Here is a 25,966-nt window from a genome sequence, read left to right on the forward strand (position 1 = left end):
ATAGCACCACACCTTAATTTCAACAGATATCACATCTTGTCAAGAAAATTATCTTGTTTCTGGAAGCCCTGTCACTTTCTTCATCCTTCTGCCTGCTGGGAAGCGCACCTACTCTAATCTCAAGAAAAGTGTACAAATGAGGTACTCAATGAAGGCAAGTTCAGCAAAGAAGTTCTTTTCTTCAGCAAAAGCAGTTAACTTAGTTTAACAGAGGTCTCTTAAGGCAATCACCCACTACTTCAAACTTTTGACATCTAAGGTCTAGAGCAGTGTTTCCCAACCTTTTTTGAGCCGCGGCACATTATTCATATTTTCAAAATCCTGGGGAACATTGAAAGGGGGGGTGGGGGGTGGGGGGTGGGCTAAAGAAAAGTTTGGACAAAAAAACCCTCTCTCTTCGTCCCTTTCGCTCTATTTCTCCCTCTTTCTCTCTTTTCCTTCCTTCCCTTCTTTCTCTCTCTCCATCTCTCTTTCTTTCTTCCTCTCTTTTTTGCTCTTTCTCTCTCCCTCCTTCCCTTCCTCTGTCTTTCTCTCTTGCTATCTCTTTCTTGCTTTTTTCTCTCTTTCTTGCTCTCTCTCTTTCACTGTCTCTTGCTATGTCTCTTTCTTTGCCTCTCTTGCTATCTCTCTGTCTCTCTTGCTATGTCTCTCTTTCTTTCTCTCTCTCTGCCTCTCTTGCTATGTCTCTCTTTCTCTCTTGCTATGTCTCTCTTTCTTTCTCTTTCTCTCTCTGCCTCTCTTGCTATGTCTCTTTCTTTCTCTTTCTCTCTCTGCCTCTCTTGCTATGTCTCTTTCTTTCTCTCTCTCTCTGCCTCTCTTGCTATGTCTCTCTTTCTCTGCCTCTCTTGCTGCCTCTCTTTCTCTCTCTGTCTCTTTCTCTGCCTCTCTTGCTGTCTCTCTCTCTGCCTCTCTTATATGTCTCTCTTTCTTTCTCTCTCTCTCTCTCTCAGCTGACTGCAAGCGGGAGCCCTGACGGCAGCTGGACGTGCTGTTGGACGCCGTATATGCCAAGCCCGCAGCGCCAGCAGTACGGCGTCCAGCAGCACGTCCAATCGCCACCGTCAGAGCTCCCACTTGCAGTCAGCTGAGAGAGAGAGCTCCCGCCGCCTGGAGCTCCCTCTCGCCGCCGCCATCTCCCCGCGACTGCCTGCGGCCGCTGCAGCCACCCCCCCACTCCCCCCGCCAGTGCCCTCCCGCCGGGCCCCAAAGGACACTTGCCGCCGACGCCAGGGCCCGGCGGGAGGGCACTGGCGGGGGGACCGGGGGGGTGCGGCTGCAGCTGGGAAAGGGAAAGGCGCAGGGAGGGAAGCTGCCTGCCCGCCTGCCTCGGGGAGCCGCGCTTGCAGCTCCAAACCAAAAGGGCAACCCCCGCGCGCTCCCCAGCCCCGGCCCGCCTCTGCGCCCCGGCCCGGCCCGCGCTCTCTCCTGTCCTCTCCTGCCCGATGTCGTGGTTTCCGGCGCTCTCCTGCTAGGCCCCAAAGAAGGAAGGCGGGAAAAAGGCACGAAGAACGAAGCTCTCCTTCTTCTTCCTGCCTTCCTTCTTTGGGGCTCAGCAGGAGAGCGCCGGAAACCGCGGCATCGGGCAGGAGCCGGGGGACAGCTGCGAGCGGGCGCTCCAGGTCGGCACCGGCAGCGCCCTGCCCAGCTGGAGCTTCCGTAGCTCTGCGGCACACCTGCCAGTGTCTCGCGGCACACTACTGTGCCGCGGCACACCGGTTGGGAAACGCTGGTCTAGAGCACAGCTGTAATCTTATATATACTTTTACCTTTTAGGGGGAAGTTCACTGGAATATACTAATACATTAGAGTAGATATGTATGCAGCTGTGTGTATGATGTGTCAGCTAATAAGCAAAGACATTACTCCCAACCAGTGCCTAGATTGTTGAATTTACTATTATAGTTTAAGCTTATTCATCAAAATTAATTTTAAAGTTATGCAATTGTTTGGATTTGATTCTAAAATAGTCCTTCAGAAAATGTAAAACCCAACTCCTGCACTCTCCTGGGAAAATGAACTTCTGTTGGAAAAATTCATATTCAAGTGCTCTATTTACTACAACGTGTATTCCAAAGCATTTTGGGAAGTGCATCAGAAATGTTACATAGCTTTGTTTACACAATTATGTCTGACCAGCTAATGTAAGCTGAACACGGTGTATGTAGAATGTACTGAGTACAGTAGATACTTTACTTCTACCATATGTTGAGTAAATGCGTGCATATGGACATCTGAAAAAAACTGGTTTATCCAAGATGCTTCATACAAGCTAATTAGCACAAAGAATGTTATCTTTTGACCGTTGGTACTATTATTGTGCTGCATAGACTTCAAGCCTTTAAATAAATTTCATAAATGTGGCAACTGGTAGTACGAATATAAAAAATATCATATTTTGCCCTACATCTGAGTGAATATTTCTTCCTTACTTCAACTTTGTAAATAGTGAGAGTAAGAAGTTCACAATGAAACGGAATGTTTCCAAGAGCTCTGTTCACAGAACAAGAACCCAGTAATTAGATGTGAAGCTTGAAGGCAGGAGCTTTGCTTATAGATAAATATAGAAGGAACTATTTACAATACAAAGAAAAAGCATTTGGCATTTTTCAGTTTTGATTTGGGGTTATCAGTCAATTCACAGTGAGCTAGTTATTCAAAGGTACGACATATATGAATCATAAATTATTTGTGATCATCTGCAAAACTATACAGAGTTGAGGTTACCAATGTCAACTAAGCCCGTCTTTAAAAAAGGCAGATCCTCAACAGAAAATCTATATATACAAACCACACATACAGTGTTTAAAAAAATCTGAGGAAAATTATTTTCTCTAGTCTTATGGTTCTTACACTATAAATGCATGCCACTTCACGCACATTCATTTCCAAGTGAGTTCATATCAAGTGGCACCATCAGGGTGGGAGTCGTTATAGAAAAACAAGCAAGACCAGAAAACGAGAGTATTGTTTGAAAAAACAACCTGGGGTGGCACCTATAGTTAATTGTCAATGCAGTGCCAGTGGCATTCCAGGAGAGCTGTCCTAATAAGGCTAACACCTACTGAGTTCATCATGTTTGGAAGGTTTCCCACCAGTCATCTTTGGAAGAAGCTGTTTTAGCTGAAGAAAGTAAGATGAAAATGGTCTCATTTATGTTTTGTTCTCTGAGCCAAGGCCTGCAAATTAGCAGGACCACCCCAAACTCTTCCAAATATCTCTTTTTCTCTCCTCAAGGCAGCTTCTAATTGCAGCTCTCTTCCTGCCGAAACAACTTTCTTCACAGCCTGAATGACTTCAGCGGGGCCTGTAGTATATAGCTTAAGCCATGTGTGCGTTTCTCTCAGAGACTCGTGTTCATCAGATGAGGACAAGATGGAATCGACCAAGCCAATATGAAGGGCATTCTGTGGATCCAGTTTCACAGCACCACTCAGCAACTTGAGGGCAGGGCTGCTGCCAAGCATTTGGGTAAGCCTGGCAGCTCCCCCCCAGCCTGGTACTAAGCCCATCTGCTTGTGAACAAATCTAATTTCACTCTCTGGAGTCATTAACCTGTCAAGGAAAAAAGAAAAAGCTCTCTTTAAAAGTGTTGCAATGATACCATCTTAGCTTCATTTCAATGCAAACCACAGTACTAGATTAAAGTTACTGACAATGAATACCTTATAATACTAGACACAACCAAGTATCAGAAAATTGATGTGCAATTTTACCCTAAGTAATATAAAAAAAAGAGATCATTTTTAAAGTGTCCGTTAATCCAGAATTTCTAAATAGTATTTTTTAGATCTAATGCTGACATTCTGGCTGAAAAAAAATTACAACAGTCTTAACATTTATGTTCATCAGCATATCTTTCTCAAATATTTCCCTCCTGTTTTACTTTCACCTTTCAAATATTTAAAAATTATACTTACAACGGATAAACACATATCACACTGTTAATAACAAAGATGATAATTAGGTATTGGGGGAAATTACAATATTATCAAGCATCTTTTTCCAGTGAAAATACACAGAAGCTTTTAAACCATGGATTGTTTACTATATGTACTTGTATACATGTCATCACAGAAGCCATTTGAGAGGAGCCATTTAGATCATCAAGTTTAGTACATGCTTAATTCAGGAATCAGGATTAAAGCATTCCTTTCTAGCCTGTGATCTTCCACTTATGCTGAAGGATGTCTATGTGTGTACTTTGCCCTGCGTAACTACACTTATATTGTGCATGTCTTTCCTAAATATAAAAGGCTGGAGATTTTAAATATGCATCATGAGTTAATCGCAACTATGAGAATGATTCCTCTCTCCCTATCTTTTCATATCCAAGAGATAGAGAACTTCTATGGCTCTTCTCATTACCTTGATCGCTAAGCTAAAGAAACAGTTGCAGGAAGGCAAATAGAAATATCATTATAGTAATAATGGGAGAGTTCAACTACCCAGACATTAACTGGAAAAATAATTCCACACCAAGCAAAAAATTGAACAAATTTCTGACATGCCTTGCAGACAACTTCATAGTCCAAAAAGTAAAGGAGGGAACTAGGGGGGCAACCACACAGGACCTAATTCTCACAAATAGAGAAGTGATAGTAGGGGTTGAAACAGATGGAGTGCTTGGTGAAAGCGATCACAGCATCCTCAAGTTCAATATAATAGTAACACAAACAATTGGGCCCAACAACAACCAAGTCCCAGATTTTTAAAAAGTGGACTTTAACAAACTCAGAGAAAACTTGAGAGCGATCCCTTGGACTACAACCCTAAAAGGAAAAACCACACAAGAAGCCTGGGAGATCTTAAAAACCACGATCACAAAAGCCCAAAACAATGCTATCCCGATGAAAAAGAAGCACACAAAATCCAAAAACAAACCACCTTGGCTACACAAAGACCTAGCAAACAAACTGAACGAAAAAAAAGACAGGTACAAAAAATGGAAAGAAGGACACATAACCAAGGCAGATTACCAACGAACAGCCAGAATCTGCAAAGAAAAAATCAGGACAGCAAAAGCCCAGTACAAACTAAGCCTAGCAACAAAAGTCCAAGACAAAAAATACTTCTTCCAACACATAAACACCCCCCCAAAAAAATCAAGGAAGCAGTCGGTCCCCTAAAAAGAGAAGATGGCACAGAAGTAACGGACAATAAAGAGAAAGCAGAACTGCTCAACACCTTTTTCGTATCTGTTTTCACGCACAAAGAAACAACAAAACAACAAGCTTGTATCACAGCTGCAGAAATCAAAACTGGAACAAAACACTACTTTAATAAAAATACAGTAAGAGACCACCTATTGGAACTCAATGAGTACAAATCACCAGGACCAGATGGACTGCACCGCAGAGTCCTAAAGGAGCTTGCTGATGTCATCACTGAACCTCTGTATCACATCTTTCAAAAATCCTGGATCACAGGAGACCTGCCAGATGATTGGAAACGAGCTGACATGGTCCCTATTTACAAAAAAGGCAAAAAAAAAAAACCCCAAACACAGGAAACTATAGACCAATCAGCCTAACATCTATTCCTGGGAAAATATTAGAAAAGATAATCAAGAAACAGACCTGTCACTACCTTGAATCAAACAACGTAATAACCACAAGCCAACACGGATTTGTCAGAAACAAATGCCAAACCAACCTCATTTCATTCTTCGACACTGTGACCAAATCAGTACACCAGAGAAACGCAGTGGACATAATACACCTAGACTTTAGCAAAGCATTCGACAAGGTGGACCACAACCTTCTACTCTCCAAAGTAAAGAAGAGTGGGATCGACAGTAACACAACAAGATGGATTGAAAACTGGCTGACCAATCACACCCAGCGAGTAGCCCTCAATGGGACTAAGTCCACATGGAAAGAGGTAGGCAGTGGGGTACCACAGGGATCAGTCCTAGGCCCAGTACTCTTTAACATATTTATCAACAACCTAGACAAAGGAATAGAGGGGGAATTAATTAAATTCGCAGATGACACCAAGCTGGCAGGAGTGGCCAACACCCCAGAGGATAGCACAGGATTCAGAAAGATCTAGACAGACTTGTACAATGAACAAAATGAAGTTCAATGTAGAGAAAAGTAAAATCCTGCACCTAGGCAAAAAAAACCCAAAATATGCATACAAACTGTGCGAAACTACATTTACCATAAGTGACTGTGAAAGGGATCTTGGAGACATGGAGGATAACCAGCTAAACATGGGCCAGCAATGTGCAGCAGCAGCTAAAAAAGCCAACACAATCCTAAGCTGCATGAACAGGGGGATATACTCCAAGACCAGAGAGGTAATAATACCACTCTATAAGGTCCTAGTCAGATCGCACCTGGAGTATTGCATCCAGTTCTGGTCACCACACTTCAAAAGAGATATAGAGACTGTGGAAAGGGTGCAGAAAAGAGCAACTAAAATGATAAGGGGACTAGGCCATACAAGGAAAGGTTGATGGAACTGGGCATGGATAGTCTAGTAAAAAGAAGGGCTAGGGGGGACATGATAGCTGTATACAGGTACTTAAGAGGTTTCCACGGAAAGGAGGGGGGGTCACACTATTTTCAGGGCACCAGAGGGCCGGATGAGGAACAACGGTTGGAACCTGACCAAGGAGATTCAACCTGGAGATAAGGAAGAACTTCCTGACGGTGAAAGCAATCAACCAGTGGAACGGCCTGCCAGCGGAGGTTGTCAACTCCCCAACTTTGGACATTGGACTGCCATTTGGCTGGGGTGTTGTAGGATTTCCTGCGTAAGCAGGGGGTTGGACTTGATGACCTGTAAGGTCCCTTTCAACTATAATAATAATAATAATAATAATAATAATAATAATAATAATAATAATAATCAACTCCACCCCATTTACATGAATTGTAAGTGACTATAGTAATGTGTTGTTCTCACCTAGTCAAACTCAAAATTAAATGGAAAACTATTACTTATTGAGGTGTTTTTAAAAGAAAACCATTAGACTTTAGGAAAAGAGCACAAACTTTCCATAGACAGGTTATTATTTATCTCTTTCTTCAAAAAGAAGTTGACACTCTAAAATATCAATCCAACTGATTGGCACTCAATAAAGCAAGAGCATCTCAGTGCGTTCAGCACCAAACTAAAATCCATGTTCTACTGATGAAAGCTGCAATTACTTATGAAAGTGAATAGTTTTGAAAAAAATATGTCCAGAAAAGTATAGGATCATTAAGGTCTCAAAATCTCTCCAGATACAGTATATAGCATCTGAAATGCAGCATAGATTGGAGAGATCCATAAAACCAAAGTACAACACATGCATAATGTGCATGTACAAGAATTGTAATATCACAATAGCAAATGTAATTTCTTGGTCTTGAATTAATTTTAAACTGACCCAGTTAGTGATGTACACTGAAAAGAAGGCTAATGTTTCATATAGTTAATAGGGGAAAAAAGTAGGCCGTACGAAGCATTTAACTGAAACAAATAAGTGATACTCCAGAGAGCAAACTGGATAGCTTGCAGTATTTGTAAGTAGGACAGGACAGGCAAACTTTGATAAGAGTAATAATGGATGGGGATATTAATCTACACCTTACAAAAGTAGTAGGAAATGGCTAATTGTAACTGTAGTCAAGACTCTGCTATTTATCACACCTTTGTAGAAATATACCGTCATTCTTTATTGTGCTTTTTAAAAAGGGGCTTTGGAAAAATACAAAGTACCATACAATCCTGAAGCTATTATCACACTGCAGAAGAGAATTAGCACAGTTCCTAGGAAGCTAATGACACTGCTAAACAGTGTTGGAATAGAACCAAAGGCCTGAATAGTCATGCCGGTGTAAATATCTACTTCTGACAGTAACTACATGTCTCAACAATATCTTCATATTCTCTCCAATATTTGCTTATGTGGTGCTTGGGATTGTGGAGCGGTGCAGTTTTATGGTGAAGGGGGGAAATGAGAAGGGCATATGGGCCAGAAAAAAATGAGGATACACATTAAGGGACAGGAGGAAGCTACACATGGGAGGCATGTAAAAACTATGGGACTAATGTGAAATTCATCAGGGAAGAAGACAAGCCTGAGAATAGCCATTTGGGGGCATGATTTGACAAAAGAGGTAGTGGCCGGACAAACACCTGTATCCTGTCACGTTTACCATTCAAAGGCCCCGCCACAGACTTCCTGTTTGGTTTGCACAGACCCTTTCTTTCTTTTATGCAAGGGAGCTCAAGGCATTTTATAATAATGATGACTTATTTTAAAATAGTAGACAAAATATCAACATATGGGACCCAGGTGACAAAAACAGATTGCAGGCAGAAATGCTAACTGCTACATAAGTTAGCAGTTAGCATTGACCTGAATGCCAACAATGACCTGAATAAGGTAATCTCTCTACATTTTAAAGGCCTCTAATGATAGGTTTTAGCTGGTCTTTTTTTTTTTAAAGGAGAGCTACAACTGAAAAGACTGTCTTTTTTCTCATCATCTACCTGGGCAACTATAGAAGTAGCTATAAATAGGTACTTTATAGCTACTTCTATAGTTGCCCATTTCAAAAAGTGACTCTAGCAGTGGTGAAATCCATTTTTAAAAAATTGCCAGTTCTGTGGACACAGCTTGATGGGCGTAGCGTGGCTCGGTAGGTGTTGCAGGGGAAGGATACTGCAAAATGTCCATACCTACCCCACTCCGAGTCTGCGGAGAGGGGCCGCCCCGAGTCTGCGGAGAGGGGCGGCATACAAATCTGATTAAACTTAAACTTAAACTTAAACTCCAGGGGAAGGATACTGCAAAATCCACATTCCCTCCCCACTCCTGTGGGAAGGAAATCTCATCACCGACTCAAGGTTGACTCAGCCTTCCATCCTTCCGAGGTGGGTAATATGAGGACCTGGATTGTGAGGGCAATATGCTGGCTCTGTTACAAAGTGCTATTGCTAACATGTTGTAAGCCGCCCTGAGTCTAAAGAGAAGGGCGGCATAAAAAAATCGAATGAATGAATGAATGAATGAATGAATGAATGAATGAATGAAATCTCCGTTCCCATCCCATTCTGGGGCTAGCCAGATGTGGTATTTGGAAGTTAATTTAATAATAATAATAATAATAATAATAATAATTATTATTATTATTATTATTATTATTATTATTATTATTATTATTATTTAGTAGATTTGTATGCCGCAGACTTTGCCAAACTACTCAAAATTTCCATATCGATTCTCTGAACTATTCAAAATTTCCACTACTGGTTCTCTGAACTACTCAAAATTACCATTACCAGTTCTCCGGAACCTGTTAGAACCTGCTGGATTTCACTTCTGGACTCTGGGCAGTATACATCATAGAACTATGCTTTGCACTTACAGCCTACAGTAAGACAAATACGTAGTATCTCTATTAAATCAGTGAAAATAAATATCATGCGTCCCTTTCCTGGCCTCCTATAAACAAAAAGTTGGGCCAGGAGAGGACAAGAAACCACTGGTATGCTGAGCATCACTTCTACAGTTGGCATGGAGACGCAGAGCTATGCCAACATATGAATACACCTCTATTCAAATCTTCCTTTCCTATCATTCTTGCCAAGTGCATTTGCCATAGAGAGCACACACACACACCATGTGTAAATTCACAAAAAAAATAATCCTGGTCTTTTTCCAGTTGTGTAAAGACACAATTAAAAAAAGAAATGAGGAGAGAGACAGCAAGAAGAGGAGAATCAGGAAGCGTGCTTGAGAGAACTCACAACTTCAGCTCTGCAATGCCTTGATGAAGTTAGCAGAACAGATCAAATCCAATTGCAGGTCTCAGCTTATTGGCATTTTACAGGACTGAAATTTTGCACAGGATTTAATCCTGCATGTTTTGAGACCTCAGTTTGAAGCAGTGGCTGTGATTATTGCTTTCTGAAAATCATAGAAATGACAAGGACAAACGTTGATGGGTCAGATGGTGAACCCAGTACAGTAGTCCCTCACCTATCGCTGGTGTTACGTTTCAGACCTGGCCGCGATAGGTGAAATCCGCGATGGGGAATTTATCGACTGATAGTACTTATTTAAGTATTTATATTGTAATTGTTTGGTAAGTTTTCATTGTTTTAAGTGTTTATAAACCCTTCCCACACAGTATTTATTTTAGATACAGTATTTAAATACAGTATTTACAATTTTAGATATATATATTTTTTTTAAAAACCTGCCGATCGAGTTCGGCGGGCTGTTTAAATCTGCCGATCGACTTCCTCAGAAACCCGCGATGAAGTGAAGCCGCAGTAGGTGAAGCGCGGTATAGCGAGGGACTACTGTACTCTGAAAGTGAAAGTGATTTTTACTTGCCCTCACTTGGCGAATCAGGAGTTCATGGCTTCCATAACAACTGTGAACCCAAATGAAGTAGTTAAGGGCCTATAACCACTAAATGAATCACAATAAAATAAAAATGGTGTGGGTCTTAACTAAATGGAATATGAGTTCAGAATTATATGATAGCCAAATTGGAGTAATACATATCTTGTTAAAGTTAGAGTTATCTTAGGTCAGTGTTTTACAATATAAAATTAAATCATCAAACAGTCAAAAAGTGCACACGTTAAAATATATCCTGCGATAGATTAGACAGATAGACAGACAGACAGACAAATAGGATAGAATGAATGAATGAATGAGCTAAAGGAAAATACTAAGATATATTGCTCAAAAAAAAAAAAAGGGAACACTCAAGTAACACATCCTAGATCTGAATGAATGAAATATTCTCATTGAATATTTTGTACTGTACGAAGTTGAATGTGCTGACAACATGTGAATTTGATTGTCAGTATTTGCTTCCTAAGTGGACAGTTTGATTTCACAGAAGTTTAATTTACTTGGAGTTATATTGTGTTGTTTAAGTGTTCTCTTTATTTTTTTTTGAGCAGTGTATATCATACGAGAACAGGATTAGGATAGGAAGGAAATAAGAGTTAAGATAACCCTGGATTTGCTACCACATTTCCTCTTGGGAGAATTTGGGGAGGAAATAGCATCTGAATGGGGCTCCAGAATTATGAGTGATGCTTTGAAGTTTACCTGAAATCACATGCAGTAGTTAGTTCTGCTCCTCCGCCTAGCGCTTTCCCTTGAACTAATGCAGCTGTGATTAGAGGTAACCTAAATAACAGGAGAAATAAAAAAGAAACAATTCAAACATTACAAACCTGAAAACACACAACATTATATAAGCAGGAATTGGCCTATTCATCTCAAATGAATTATCATTTAAGCAGAAGACTAGCAACAGCACAAGATCTGTGGGGATATTTCAGTGTGGTTGAAACCCACCCCACTAGAAATTCAGAATTAACACCAACCGTCTAAATGAGGCTACACAATCCAAACCAACAAAATTAGATTATGACAGATATTTTGAATTTAAAAATTCCTGAGAATTCATTCAAATTTCATCAAATATATTCCAAACATATGCTGCAGTAATGCATAATTTTTCTAAACATACTCATAATTTTGATGTATACACCAATTAATCAAAGAAAGGATGGAAATGCATTAGGGCGAGCACTTGAGTCATCCAATCAAAACATTTAGAGTAAGTCTACTAAGGCTCCCAGCCCAGGAGTTCTAAAACAAAGTGTAAACCAGTAACCCAATAGTCACTCTTCACCACAGCTCTAAAAATGTGCTGTTATAATAATGTAATTCTTGTCATTTTGTTTTAATATGGATCTAAGTATATGGGATGAATGTGGATGATTGTTTTTAACGAAGTGGGGTTTTAGATCATATTTTTAAATTTAGATTTCTTATATATTCTATTGTACCTTGTGAGCCACCCTGAGTCTGCGGAGAAGGGCACCATAGAAATTAAACAAACAAACATGAGTTGCATGAGTGTTTTTAATCAAGGTTTTTTAACTGTTTTGCTTTTAATCATTGGATTTGTATTTTGTATTCCTGTTGTGAGCCGCTCGGAGTCTCCGGAGAGGGGCGGCATACAAATCTAATAAATAAATAAATAAATAAACAAACAAACAAATCTCTATTGTGCTTCTCGGAGTCCCTATTAATTTGAGCAGAATATAAATACTGTGGTACAAGTAAATAAATATGAGGAGAGAACTTCCATTGTTGAAGCCTTTAGGGTAGTGATGGTTAACCTTTTCAGCAGCAAATGCTGAAGCTGGAGCGCATGTGCACATGTGCCAGGGTGCCAGAACCTGGAAGACAGAAGCTGGCTGGTGCACATGGATGGGGCGGCCAGCTGTACTTCCGGGTTCTGTTGTATGTTTATGCACTGGCCAGCTGATCTGGCCAGCTGCTCTCCTCCAGGTTCCAGCATACACATGCGCGCTGGGCAACTGGTCTTTGCATGAAGACCAGCCAGCCGGTATGCATGTGTGCACCAGAAACCGGAAGGGAGCATCTGGCAGCGTGCATATATGTGACAGACCAGCTGGCTGGTGCACAGGCATGTGACAGAACTCGGAAGAGCAGCTTTTAAGTTCGCACATGCCCACCAAGAGGGCTCTGCATGCCACCCCTGGCACACGTGCCATAAGTTCATCATCATAGCTTTAGGGTAATGATCCCCTAAACTAAATTATTTGTCACTACATCCAGAAATCAATACATTTTCCCCTGCTATTTCTAAATCACTGGAGCGTAAATGGACAAAAAAAAAGTGACACAGCAACAGATACAAAGTTCAATTTTAGGTTGTTTCTTTAAATGTGCTTATTAAATCTAGTCATAGAAAGAAATTAAAAATACACATTTCTCAGAAGGAAATTGGGTCAGTTCTAGCCAGTGGTGAAGTAACTTTCCATTGCCGATTCAGATGGCTTTTGTCCTTGGGAGACTGAGAGTCATCTTGTCCTTTGTATATCATTGTATGTCTTGGCCCAGCCCTTCAGCACAGCACAAAATTAATTTACTAAGGATTTTCTCCTAATTCTCTTCACTATGTACTGCCCCTTGGTTCTTCGTTAGCCCATTGTGTACTGTCTCATAGGTTTTGTGTGATCTTGAACAGGAATTAGTCAATACTTTTTATTAAGTCCATGGAAATGATAAACCTACAGCTTGTTAAAGATGGGAATGGGCTTAAATATCAAAGACTTACAATGTTTTCCACATCTCAAGTGACCAGATCAAAACGTTTCCCATAGCCCTTATAAAACAGAAGTCAGAAATATGACATAAAGTATCATTGAAGGGAAATATGGATCCCTATCTATTCTATTCTATTTCATTCCATACCATTCCATACCATACCATACCATACCATTCCATTCCATTCATATGCTGCTCATTCCAAAGTGGACTGAGAGCGGCTAATAAATGGAATCACCATCCTGCTCACCACAATAGATAGTAAAAGATGCTGAAGAGCCTGTAGATAACAGATGGTGGATTAAACTCATATTTTATTCTCTGCATGTGTTCCATTCATGGATTTACGTAGGTTGCAAAAAGAAGACTTGCCAAATTTTCAAGATGACTGACTTCTATGACAGGGAAGATGGATTTGTAGGAGTTTGGTATGTTATAAGACCTCAACGCTTCTTAGTTTCTGGAATTTGATGTCTACAAAGGGCATATTCCCAAGTAGTAATTAAAAAAGAAAAGACCCTAAATCAACAAATTCTAAAAAATCAGACTTTTTTTTCTTATAACAATCAATTATTCTGTTTTCAAGTATTTCTGGATCTACCAAAGTGCACCATAACATTATCAGATGATGCTTAAATTTCATATATATTGTACCTTCATACGTTTTGAGGAGAAAAATACACAAAACAAACGCTGAACATAACTACCTCATGAGTCTGGTTAAGATGTTTTGCATGAACATACACATGTTCATCCCATCCTAGAAAACAAAGAAACAAAATATCAAGAAATATTCAAAAAATAAAAACGGAAGAGCCTGCTTGGTATATTTAGTGCTCCAAGTATCTTGATCCTCGGTGAACATGAAAAAAATACCATACGTTTCTCAAACAATCAGCTCAACTTATTTACAGAATATTTTTTCTAGGAGATTGGGTTCTTGTTAAAAGAGAGGTAGGGAGGGAGATTCCCCCTTTTCTTCTCCTATTCCTATTGCAAACGATTTGAGAGAAAAATGTCCTTCAGTTACCAGAGATTCTCTGTTTTTGCACAATTTTAAAAGTATGTACAGAAAGTGGCACGATTTCATGAAAGCTTGCTAAGCCCCTGCTGTTTTTCTTTTAATTTTATTTCATAATATTAATCCTTTTTTCTTTTTTCTTTTCTTTTGCCTTTTTTCCTAACTTGGTTGCTGTTTTGTCATTCTGCAATATTATGATCAGGATTTATTAACATTTGCAAACTAATGCTTGATAATTTGCAGTGAAATCAAGGTATTAATCTAGACATTGTGTAGTCTATATATAAATTTCAAAGAATTTCAGAACATTTTCAAATACAGTATACCATAGTGCTGTTCCCCCCCCCCCCTTTTAAAAAAACCCTGTACAAATAGAGATGTGATCAGAGTGAAGTCCTACCTAGTCTGGCATTCTGTTTTCTGTACGTAAGGGGTTTCTACTCTTCATTGTAATATTTGATAATAGGTTTATCTACACTCCCAGCCTGAACTCTAAGCAGCTTAGAATAGAAATCTTTCTCCTAAATTAAGAAGAGTCATATTATATATATCCTTCATCCTTCACTTGGTGACCTAAAGTTCTGTCCAATCAGAATGGGGACTGTAGCCCAACTTAACAGGAAGGGAAGACATCAAGTTGAGAAAGGCTGCAATTATAGCTCCTTTGCAATAAGTCAAATTCCAAGCTGCAGAAAGACTAATGAACCTGTAAACTCTGTCATTAACTCCTGAAAACAACACTCCTGCCAGTGATTTCCTGTAACGTTATTGCTTTATTGGCTAGCAAAGTAGTCAAACTGCCAGTGTATGATATGGCTGAGTTCTATTAAACATAACCCCCCCACACACACACTTCTCCTATATTTCCATGTAAACTATGGTCTGATCTGAAACCCAAAGTGAATGTTATATTCTTCCCTTACCTCTGAAATGGGCAAACTATTCTGAGCATAAGGGCCAAGCAGTCTACAAGTAGTTCTTGTTTAGCAGCCACAGTTGGGATTGGGAGCTCTGTCATAAAGCAAAGCAATTGATAAGTGGGAAATCATTATGACTTCAACTATGCTTTCCAAGCTAGCTACCATCTACCGGTTTCTATCCAAGTTAAATACAGTGATACCTGAAGATACGAACCCCTCGTCTTACGAACAACTCATGATACGAACCCGGGGTTCAGAAAATTTTTGCCTCTTCTTACGAACTTTTTTCGAGTTACGAACCAGCACCCCCCCGAACCCCGAACCCGGGTTCGGGGGGTGCTGGGAAGCCCCCCAGGCCGGCTGCGACCTTTTAAAACAGCCGCACCGCTTCCCATCTGTCTCCTGAAGCCGAACGGCAAAGCCGAACTTCTGCGTTCGGCTTCAGGAGACAGATGGGAAGCGGCGCGGCTGTTTTAAAAGGTCGCAGCCGGCCTGGGGGGCTTGCCAGCACCCCCCGAACCCGGGTTCGGGGTTCGGGAGGTTGCTGGGAAGCCCCCCAGCCCGGCGGTCACCTTTTAAAACAGCCGGGCGGCTTTCAAGCAGCCTCCCGAAGCCGAACAAACCCGAACTTCCGCGTTCGGCGTTCGGAGGCTGCTGGAAAGTCCTACTTCTCCCCCCCAGCCAAAACCCCAAAACCTGTTTGCTGCCACACGATTTAGCCAGGACAGGAGCGAAGTGAGGTGGAGGAATGGGGAGCTGAAACCGGGCGGTTTCAGCTTTCCATCCCTTCACATCACTTCGCCGCTAAATCGTGTGGCAGCAAACATGCTTTGGGGTTTTGGCTGGGGGGGAGAAGTAGGACCTTCCTAACTCCCTCCCCCCCAGCCAAACCCCCAAAGCATGTTTGCTGCCACACGATTTAGCGGCGAAGTGACGTGGATGGATGGAAAGCTGAAACCGGGCTGCCTCCCAACACCGAAGCCCCCAGGCTGTTTTAAAAGGTGACAGCCGGGCGGCAGCGTTTTTTTGCGGGGGTTTTTTTGTTGTTGCACGGATTAATTGAGTTTACATTGTTTCCTATGGGAAACAATGTTTCGTCTTACGAACCTTTCGTCTTACGAACCTCCTCCTTGCACCAATTAAGTTCGTATCATGAGGTATTACTGTATACTGAAGAAAAGGAGCAATTATTCAAATATTTTCAAATTGCATTTTTGTTTCTGGTATGCCAATTGCAAACTTAGCACCAAACCCAAAATATGTTCTGTCATTATTACATTTTGCAGAACTATAGTTCAAGGCCAACGTTCTTTAAAAGAAAAAAAATGTGTCCAAAGTTTAAGGTCTGTATTCTAAATTAATTTCTGCCATCACTTGCCTGAGAGCTGGAAAGAGCTCTCACTGCGTTCAGATCAGATCCTGAACAAAAAGTATTTCTCGCACCACGGATAATAAGTCCTTTCCCATCCTTCCAATCTTCTAATTCAGTAATTCTCTCCTGTAGTTCTATCATCATTGTTCCTGCCGTTAAAAGAGAGAGGGAAAAAAGCAGTCAAATAACCTCTTTAGGGTACAGCTTTGTAACAGCAATGGAATATAAATTCATAATTTATCTTTTTATAATTCATTATTCCTGGGAAGGAAAGTTGCAAGGCAAAGTTTAAATCAAAGGGACAGAGGAGATAGGAGAGCTTCTCTACCAAAGCAGTATTAACTGTCGGCTCACATCCACACATCAAACAACATACTGGCAGCAGCAAGTGACACTGCTGAGATCAGAGTAGGAAAAACAGATGCTCTTGCAAACTCCAGAAAGTTTGTGAGTGTGTGTGTGTAAGAGAGACAGACAGACAGAGATGAGGGAGAGAGAGAGAAACTTTATTATGTCCTTGTTCAAATCAAAATGCCACTGCACAACTGAGAGATTTAAATCCCCCTTCTCCCAATAATTGATAAGTCACTTTTAAGTTTGCCTGCTGTCAGTTTTTGTTATTACCTGTAAATGCATTCATAAACCTTGGATTGTTCAGCGTAAGCACTCCAATCCCATCATCTTCTTTGGACAGGTTGACAGAGCCGCCCATAAACTGCTGAAGCTTTTTCTTTATTTCACCTTCTTCAAAACCATCAGTGTTATTATATAGACACAGTGTTCTTTGCTGGAACAGCCTGCTTTTAAGAACCCTGTGGAAATTCTTCCATAATAAAAGATTCATATCTGAAAAAGAATATAAGGGCAGTGGCAATCTTGTGTCTCTTAAAACTCAAAAATCAAGCAACTTGACCTGCGGAAGAAAATCAACATCTTCAACTTAATCACAAGGTCTCAAAACAGTCCTAGATACGGTGAACAGTATCTAGAAGTAACATAAACTGGTACAGACTAATAGGGAGAACTGATTAGGGGAGAAACAAGGACTCTGTTCTACATAGGCAAATGGCTATAAGAAAAAACATGCTAGGAATAGGCAGGTTTCTGAGTTCTTGATCCCCGATAACAGCCCAGTTTTTACACTATTGCTGCCTTTGTTGTTATCAGTTGAAACAAATTCAGCCATCAATGGAAAGGACTAAAGGGAAAGCCCTTTAATCACACAATGAAGAAACATCTATATAGGAAACCTGGGTCTATTGAATACAATCAGTTTTAATAATTCCATATTCGACCTCTTTCTGAATTATTTTTACAGAGGGCTCTACACAATGAGAATTTTATATGCAAAAATTCTTGTTTTTGGTTAATGTTTAAAATTCAGGTGTAAATTCCCCTTATGTGGCTCAAACCCATCGAATCCTAACCCATTGCATGTTTTGTCACCACGGATGGACCAAAGCTGTCTGAAATCCCCACTTTTACAATGGATGAAACTGTTGTGGCTGCTTTCACTCTTTTGTTTCCTGTCCCCATTCCTTCCCGGGAGGTCCTGAGTCTTATGTGGACTGCTTTGGTCTGTAGAACTGGCTAGTCAGACATGTCTTCCCTGCTGTCAAACCTAGGTCAGAGAGGCTGCACTGGATCTGACATGGTCAGGTCAGACCCCTGTCTGAACTCAGCAGAAGCTACCCAGATGCATTATTTTCACTGGTTTTTATTTATTTAAACTATTGATATAGCTCTCCATCTCACTGCTCTGATTCTAATGGTTAACAAATATATCATTTCACTTTACAATTAGTGATAAACTGCAGAAAATAGCATTCCGAATCAATTCAAGGTGCTGATTATCACCGATAAAGCCCTACATGGCTTAGGGCCAGACTATCTTTGGAACCACCTTCTGCCGCACAGCTCCCATTGACCAATAAGGGCCCACAGGATTGTCTTCTTTGGGTCCCATCAGCTAAGCTGTGTCAGTTGGCGGGGCCGCAGAAGGCCTTCTCTGTGGCGGCACTGGCTCTCTGGAACCAGCTTCCTCCCGAGATCCGTACTGCCCCATCCTAATGGCTTTCCAAAATGACCTGGCTTTGCTGGCAAACCTGTTGATCAAATGACACATCTTTTACATCCAGCCACAAAAGATATGAATATTTTTATATAAGGGGTTTAAAACTGTTTTTTAGATGTATCTTGTTGTAAGCTGCCCAGAGTCCTTTGGGAAGTGGGCGGCATATAAATTAAATAAATTAATAATAATAATAAATTCCATGCACCTTTGGCGAAGAACCATGCTGGCCACGTGATCACGGAAACTGTCTTTAGGAAATGTTGGCTCCCTTGGCCAAGAAGCAGAGATAAACACCTTGCCTTAATAGTCAGACACAAGTGACAGGGAAACCTTCATCTTCACCTTTATAGCAAACCAATCAAAGGTGTTTACCATCCTAGCCCAAATACCTGAAAAACAACCAAAGCTGTAGCAATGTCTCACAGACAGCACGATCTTCAGAAGTATGTTGCTCCACAGACAAGCACCAGGGCAAGGAAGATAAATCTCCCAAATCCCACCACAAAATGATATGGAACGACTAAAAATTTCACTAGGCTGAAGACACTTAAGCATTATTCGTCCTCTGTCAACATGGGGATACTTCTTATACCTATAGCACTTGGAGCTAGTCTACTTCTTACTCCTGTCATAACCATCATTTCTACCATGAGAAACTCTAGCAACATTAATTCCACACATCGTACTTAAAGGAATCCATGTTGAACAGACAAATGCAGGAACATATTATTCATGTACATAAAATCCAATCAAAAGGAGTACATGAAATACGGCAGGCTAAATCTAGTCTGAAGCCTTCTTGGTTTAGGACAAGTTCAAAATTATCTGAATAAATCTTCTGTTTCTATGAATCTTCTATGTTTCTATGAATCAAGAGTTCAGAGATCAAAATTATGAATTTTATTATTATTATTATTATTATTTATGAATTTAATAATAATAATAATAATAATAATAATAATAATAATAATAATAATAATTTATTAGATTTGTATGCCTCCCCTCTCCGAAGACTCTGAATTTCTCCATGTCTTCCTCTGGCTGAAGTTTTTCCCAATATTTAAATAACATGAGAATATTTTTCAGTAAGAAGTCAACTGGAACTGCAGGCCAGATGTCACTGTCATAGGATATTCACCTCTGTACAATGTGTGGTAATAACTTAAGTGTATTGTATGTATTATTTATTGTTGTAAGCCGCCCATTGGGATTGGGTGGCATATAAATCAAATAAATTAAATTAAATTAAAAATCATAATTTATGTGCATATGGGTGAAGTCAATCCATATAAAAGTTGTAGAAAGATTAAAGAGAGACTACAGTAGAGGTTCTGCTGCAATTTGTCAGAAATTCGGTATAATAAGAATCTGACAATAGAACCCAATTTGATTGAAAATTAAAGACAGAGAGGGGAAAAATGCAGCCCATACTTCCCATAATAGCCACTGAAAGCATGAAGATTCAAATTTCCAATTCGTTTCAAATTCAATTCCCAAATTCAATAGGCTGATCTCTGAATCTATAGATGTCAGGGGTGGGTGGGTTAATTGCCAATAATTTGCATCAATTTCTTGTAAAATGTCAGAAGTCTGTCAATTACCAAGATATAATAAAAGTTCTCTAATTCTCTGGGGTTGGAGAAGTAAAAAGGGGCTATAGGAAGAATTAAACCCAAGAATACTCATTCTATGTTTGGAACGAAACTCACTTTCTATGCAGAATTCACTCAGCTGCTCAAAGCAAGACTACTGCAGTCTGCAACAGAGAAGGGCTCTTCAAAATGCTTATAGAGTTTACAGCGGTTCACAGGCTTTTCAGCAACATCACTATGGCAATCTCTATGGGAATTGAAAAGGAAGAGGATAAATTGGGCTTCACTGTGATACTATGAATCACAGTGAAATAGTTTAGACCAGATGCTACTGCAGAATTACCTTTTCCCACTATTCTATTATGCTAGTCGCTGCACAGCATTATCTAAGTTAAGACCCCACAAAGAAAGAACAATGCAAGCATAGTATTGAATCTTATTCCCTTTCAGTTTAAAATAAAGCATTTTAACAATCGCATTATCTTTGAAGGGTATTAAGATTAGGAAAAAGTAAGGATAAACACCCTCTCTAGCTTATTCTGATGTGAATAAGGTGGAAATAGACACAAAACCACACACACACATTCACAGTTCTGAACCAGTAGCAAAGGTAAGTGAAGCCCACTACTGCTTTCCATATCAGGAAGCCAATTCTAGAGGAAGATCAGAACTATATTTTATTGAGATGAGCTACAGTAATTTAATTTAATTTAATTTAATGTATTTGACTTCTATGCCATCCAATCCCATAGGACTCAGGGCAGCTTACAACAATTAAAAAAACAACCAATACAATAGTACAAATAATAAAAAGAAGTCAAATCTTAACAAATTATCTTGGAAGATTTTTCAACAATACGGTTAAAAACGGGTTAAAAACTATAATCTTTCAACTATTTTCCTTATGATTTGTTGCTATCATTGTAATTGCTTTTATTGAGTCAAAAGCTTTGCTGTTTTTTAATTTCTAATAATGGAGGAGATTACTGCCTTTTTCATATTCATATAGTTATTTAATAATTTTGTGGATGAGGGCTCTTTTATTTGAAAAATGTTACTGGTCATATTAGTTTCCTTCTATTTTCCATCTCATGATATGGAAACAATTTACCAGTTTTTTTTCAGCAAATATGGTTAGAAGATATACCCCAATAGCCAAAAGTGTTAAGGGACAACATACAGTGCTGGCTGCCCATTAACAAGGAAGGAATGGGAATGTTATAATCATCTGAAGAAAGAGAAACATATTGATGACATTTGAACTTATATAAAGCAGCCCCGATCTAACTTTTTTCGTGATATAAAACAGTATGTTCTACCGAATGAGAAACTACCAGTAGTTGCTTTCAATTGTTACTGGATTTAATTCCAGCAGATCCGAGATTTATGGACAATAACAATATCTAGTGGGCTGCAAGTAGCTACTCTTATTTCATACCACACTCCTTAGTTTCATTCGCATCTAGAAGAGGTATGGGTGGAATAAAAATAATCAAGAAGGAAAAATTAAATATCACAGAGATGTTTTTGAGAACAGGAAGGTAAAGTGTATGCTCAAAGCCACCTCCACCTTAATTAACATTGCCTCAAATTATAACTGAACAATTACAGTTGCTAATGAGGAGCATAATTCTGTTGCACCTTTATGCTGTGAAACATCTTAAACTTTCAAACCAGAAAATATTTTTTTCTAAAGCTTTACATTGAGGTTTTTAATAGAAATTATATTAGAAGGCAGCAAAACTCTATCCTTCAACTTTCATAATAAAATATTTAAGATCTTAGATAAATAAGAACTGAAATGTGCAGATATTTTTTTTACAAATTCAACCTTCCTTTTGAAGTAAGGGGTGGGGGTACCAAAATAGTAATCATAACTAGAAAGAAATCTGTGTGCTTTACAATTTTTGCTTTCCTTCAAAACTTACCATGTAAATTCATTTCTCTAACTTCATATAATTTTTGTTGTTCAAAAATATACTTCAAAGAGCTCAATGGTTTGGTTGGCTAATCAAGTGTTTTCCAATTTACAATAAATTAATTGCTTACCATATTGCTTATGATGGAGAATATTTATATGGTCATTAAGAATTGACAATGATGATGCCACATTGCTTATAATAGAGCAGTTTTTTCAAGATTGTGCATTTTAGTTATAATGTTCCCTCGATTTTCGCGGGTTCGAACTTCGCGGAGTCTATACCCCGATTTTTCAAAAATATTAATTAAAAAATACTTTGCGGATTTTTTCCCTATACCATGGTTTTTCCCACCCGATGACGTCATATGTCATCACCAAACTTTCGTCTGCATTTAATAAATATTTTTTTAAATAAACTTTAATAAATAAACATGGTGAGTAATAATCTGAATGGTTGCTAAGGGAATGGAAAATTGCAATTTAGGGGTTTAAAGTGTTAAAGGAAGGCTTGTTCATAGCCAAAAATAGTGTAGTTACTTCCGCATCTCTACTTCACGGAAATTCGACTTTTGCGGGCGGTCTTGGAACGCATCCCCCGCGAAAAGCGAGGGAACACTGTATTGGACTACAATCTTCATGGATAATGTAATTTATAGCCCTTAATGTCTGGAGAGCTTTAATTTGATAAAAATTAATATATACTACAGCAGAGTTTCTTAAACTTTGCTATGGCATATTTCCTTAAGATGATAAATGAATCTGAATTATTTTATTGGTGCTAAGAGGAGGGCAAGAAATAAATATACCACTTAATTTTATATTTAATCTTTAATATATCTTTATCTTTATTTAGATTTGTATGCCGCCCCTCTCCGCAGACTCGGGGCGGCTCACAGCAAAGTGGAAAAAAACAGTTTATAACAAATCTAAATTTCTACTAAAAACATTTTTAAAACCCCATTTTCTAAACACGCATACATACACACATACCATTCATAAATTGTATATGCCCGGGGGAGATGTCTCAGTTCCCCCATGCCTGACGACACAGGTGGGTCTTAAGAAGTTTACGAAAGGCAAGGAGAGTAGGGGCAGTTCTAATCTCCGGGGGGAGTTGGTATACTGTATATTAAAACAAAATGAGTCTACTTTAAAAGATGCAACCTTTCCATTGAAAATAATCAATACAGACAAATTTAAAATCAAATTTGCAGGAAGGAATGGGAAGGAAGGCCTTGATTAATTTTGCATCATTTCTGAAATATGTCTTTAAAGCCACTGCAGTTTCTCATTCTACTTTTATCTTGTATCCATATCTCCTCTCTAAAGTTGCAATTATACACAATTTTGGCTTTATTATAAACTTCCACAGATAAAGCAGGAGTGAGTTCTAACAGCAATGCAGCTTTGAGAGGGTATTCTGTTTGTGTACCCAAAGCTGAGGTGTTCTTAATATGCATTCCAAATTTTGTTTGGAAAAGCAGCTGCCAGATAAAGCAGGAACAAGTTCTGACAAGACTCCTGCTTTGTGAGTGCAAGGCCCCCAAATTTTACAATCCCCTTCAAATTCACTTGAGGCTCGAACTCAATAGTTTGAGAGCTTCTGGGTAATGCACTATGTTAGCCAACAGAAATAGTTTATATACATGGCCTAGTTTTGAGAATGTTAGGTGCATAATATTCCTTAGAAGAATGCTATCCTAAATACAGTGTGTTTTTAGAAAGCAGTTCCAGGGTTCAACAAGGATTGATTCTTGTTAAGCCTGTAAAATAAGATCGTTCATTATTTACTGAATGAATGAATATATTTTTATATTTATAAAAAATGAGAATTTCTGAAAGGTTGCATTGCTGAAATTTTGAAAAGAGAAAAGAAGGATAGACAATAGCTAACATTTTCTGTTAACATTTTTGATGTTTACTTATTAAAACAAATTGCATTTTACCTTGCAGGTTTTTGAAAATAGAGATTTATAAGCATGCTAATTCTAATAGAAAGGAAAAGGCTGACCATTCTGAAACATTGGTATATTATATATATTGATTTTCTCTGGAATTCTAATAGATAGGTTTTAGAGAAGATTAATAACTTGGTTGCTGTTTTTGTTTAATAAGTGATACAGTTTCATCATATAATGAATATCTAAGTTGATTTTACTAGGAAAGAGATATGTTATTATTGTGTATATCCTATTATATTTTGAACCAATATTTGCCCAGATATATTATTTTCAAAATCATCTCCCTGCCCCTTATAGTTATAAACATATTTTTAGGATGACACTAAAAGCACGGTCAATTCAGAAATAATGCTGCATATGGATTAGACTGACAGTAAATTGGATAATAAAATTCAACCTTATAATTTCTTGCCAATAGTGATTACAATTCTATGCACACCACATGTAGACATTTAACTGTCAAGTCCTCCCACATTAAACTTCAAGGGAAAAGATTTGTGTTAACAGCCCCAGTACAAGAAACCAATTTTTGTACCATCAACTCTAATTATCTTTAAACTATTGGAAAGAGAAAACAAGTATAAAGAATTCCTGAGCAAATGTCAAGTCAAACTTCAAATTATAAAGTTATCTCATCTACATTTATCTTTAAGTAAGTTCCACTGTGTCATTGAGGCTTCCTAAGTACATAAGTATATAGATAAGAGAAATGGTAGCTAGATTTTCAAGAAAGGTTCAGCCTTATTACTGCATAGGACATCTTGATAAAACATTCTATTACAGTACATCACAACCTGATAACATGTCATCAAATGGGTTCCAAGCTGCTGTATATCTCATTCAGAAAAAGCAGGTCTTCAGACTGTTCCATGCAATCTATTCTGTAAGTCTGCAGACAAATTTACCTAGCACAAACATACTTCTGATTCCTGAGAAGTAAAACGTAGGAGTTTGATGTTAATTTGGGACTGTACCTTCCAAAGCAAAAAAAAAGACTTTATGTTCTCATGCAAACTACTTCAGAGCTGCATGCATCATTCATCTCTCCATCATTAAGCTGCATAACTATATTGCATTGCATATAGTAACTGCATTGTAACTATATTGTAACTTGATTAAGATGATTCTTCATTCTTGACAAATGTATATGAGAGCATATGCACCAAAGACAAATTCCTTGTGTGCTCAATCACACTTGGCCAATAAAGAATAAATAATTCTACTCCACTCTATCACATTGCATATAGTAACTGCATTGTAACTATAATCAAGAAGCTTGAAGAATGAAAAGCACACATAATATAGAGAAATAAATAAACACACACGCACGCCTACAGCTCAACACGGAAAAATACTAAATTCATTCACTTCCTTCATGAATACAAAACTTAAATTGGGAATCATCCTGTACAGCAGTTAATATTCAACTACGGTAGTTTTCCCCGAGCTTATGCGGAGTGTGACTTTGCCAACTTAGTCTCCCATAAGAGTAAGGAGTCACACAGATCCACACGATTTAATTACAGGAACTAATCAACTTTGCTCCCCTTCGGATCTAGTCGATCAAGTCCTTTTCAACCTCCCATCAGAAATGTTACAGGCGTTTAAATCAACTACTAGGTGATCCTACTACGGACAAACAGGAGAAAACAAGTAAGAAAAGGAAACTGAGATTCAATCCCCAATAATGACCAAAAAAGGGAATAAAATACAAGCTGCCCAATGTTTAGCAACAAGGTGCTAGCTACATCAGAGAGAAGAGAGGGCGGGGGGGAGGGAGAGAGACCGGGTCGCTAACCTTCTCTAATACACGCTGCCGCTTCCCAGAAAGCAAAACTCCGGTGTTACAGGGAATAAGCTCCGGGGGGAAAGCGCAACTGCAAAAACAAAAGTTCCTCAGCCCGAGAAACGGCCGGGTGGGGAGGGTGTGTGTGTCCATATAGTGGAGCGGTGCGGTGCGGTGAGAACAAAAATATGATTTTGATTAGAAGCGA

General features: G+C 39.0%; 1 protein-coding gene across 4 annotated transcripts; it reads right to left on the minus strand.

Moving 5' to 3' along the window:
• Window positions 1–2,032: 2,032 nt before the first annotated feature.
• On the minus strand, window positions 2,033–25,966 carry LOC139157102 (ethylmalonyl-CoA decarboxylase-like). 4 transcript variants are annotated; one of them, XM_070733478.1, is made up of 7 exons: window positions 25,771–25,790; window positions 20,208–20,337; window positions 17,049–17,270; window positions 16,431–16,573; window positions 13,819–13,871; window positions 11,072–11,152; window positions 2,033–3,552 (listed from the first exon to the last, which is right to left on the minus strand). In XM_070733478.1, the coding sequence occupies exons 3-7, from the start codon at window positions 17,266–17,268 to the stop codon at window positions 3,147–3,149; spliced, it is 903 nt and encodes a 300-aa protein (XP_070589579.1). In that variant the 5' UTR covers window positions 17,269–17,270; window positions 20,208–20,337; window positions 25,771–25,790; the 3' UTR covers window positions 2,033–3,146. The 4 variants fall into 4 exon arrangements, with proteins under 4 accessions (XP_070589579.1, XP_070589577.1, XP_070589575.1 ...); XM_070733476.1 differs by lacking the exon at window positions 25,771–25,790 and adding an exon at window positions 18,704–18,887 and having other exon boundaries at window positions 20,208–20,394; XM_070733474.1 differs by lacking the exon at window positions 20,208–20,337 and having other exon boundaries at window positions 25,771–25,966.

Source organism: Erythrolamprus reginae, chromosome 1 (genome assembly GCF_031021105.1).
Source record: "Erythrolamprus reginae isolate rEryReg1 chromosome 1, rEryReg1.hap1, whole genome shotgun sequence".
In the NCBI taxonomy this organism is placed as follows: domain Eukaryota; kingdom Metazoa; phylum Chordata; class Lepidosauria; order Squamata; family Dipsadidae; genus Erythrolamprus; species Erythrolamprus reginae.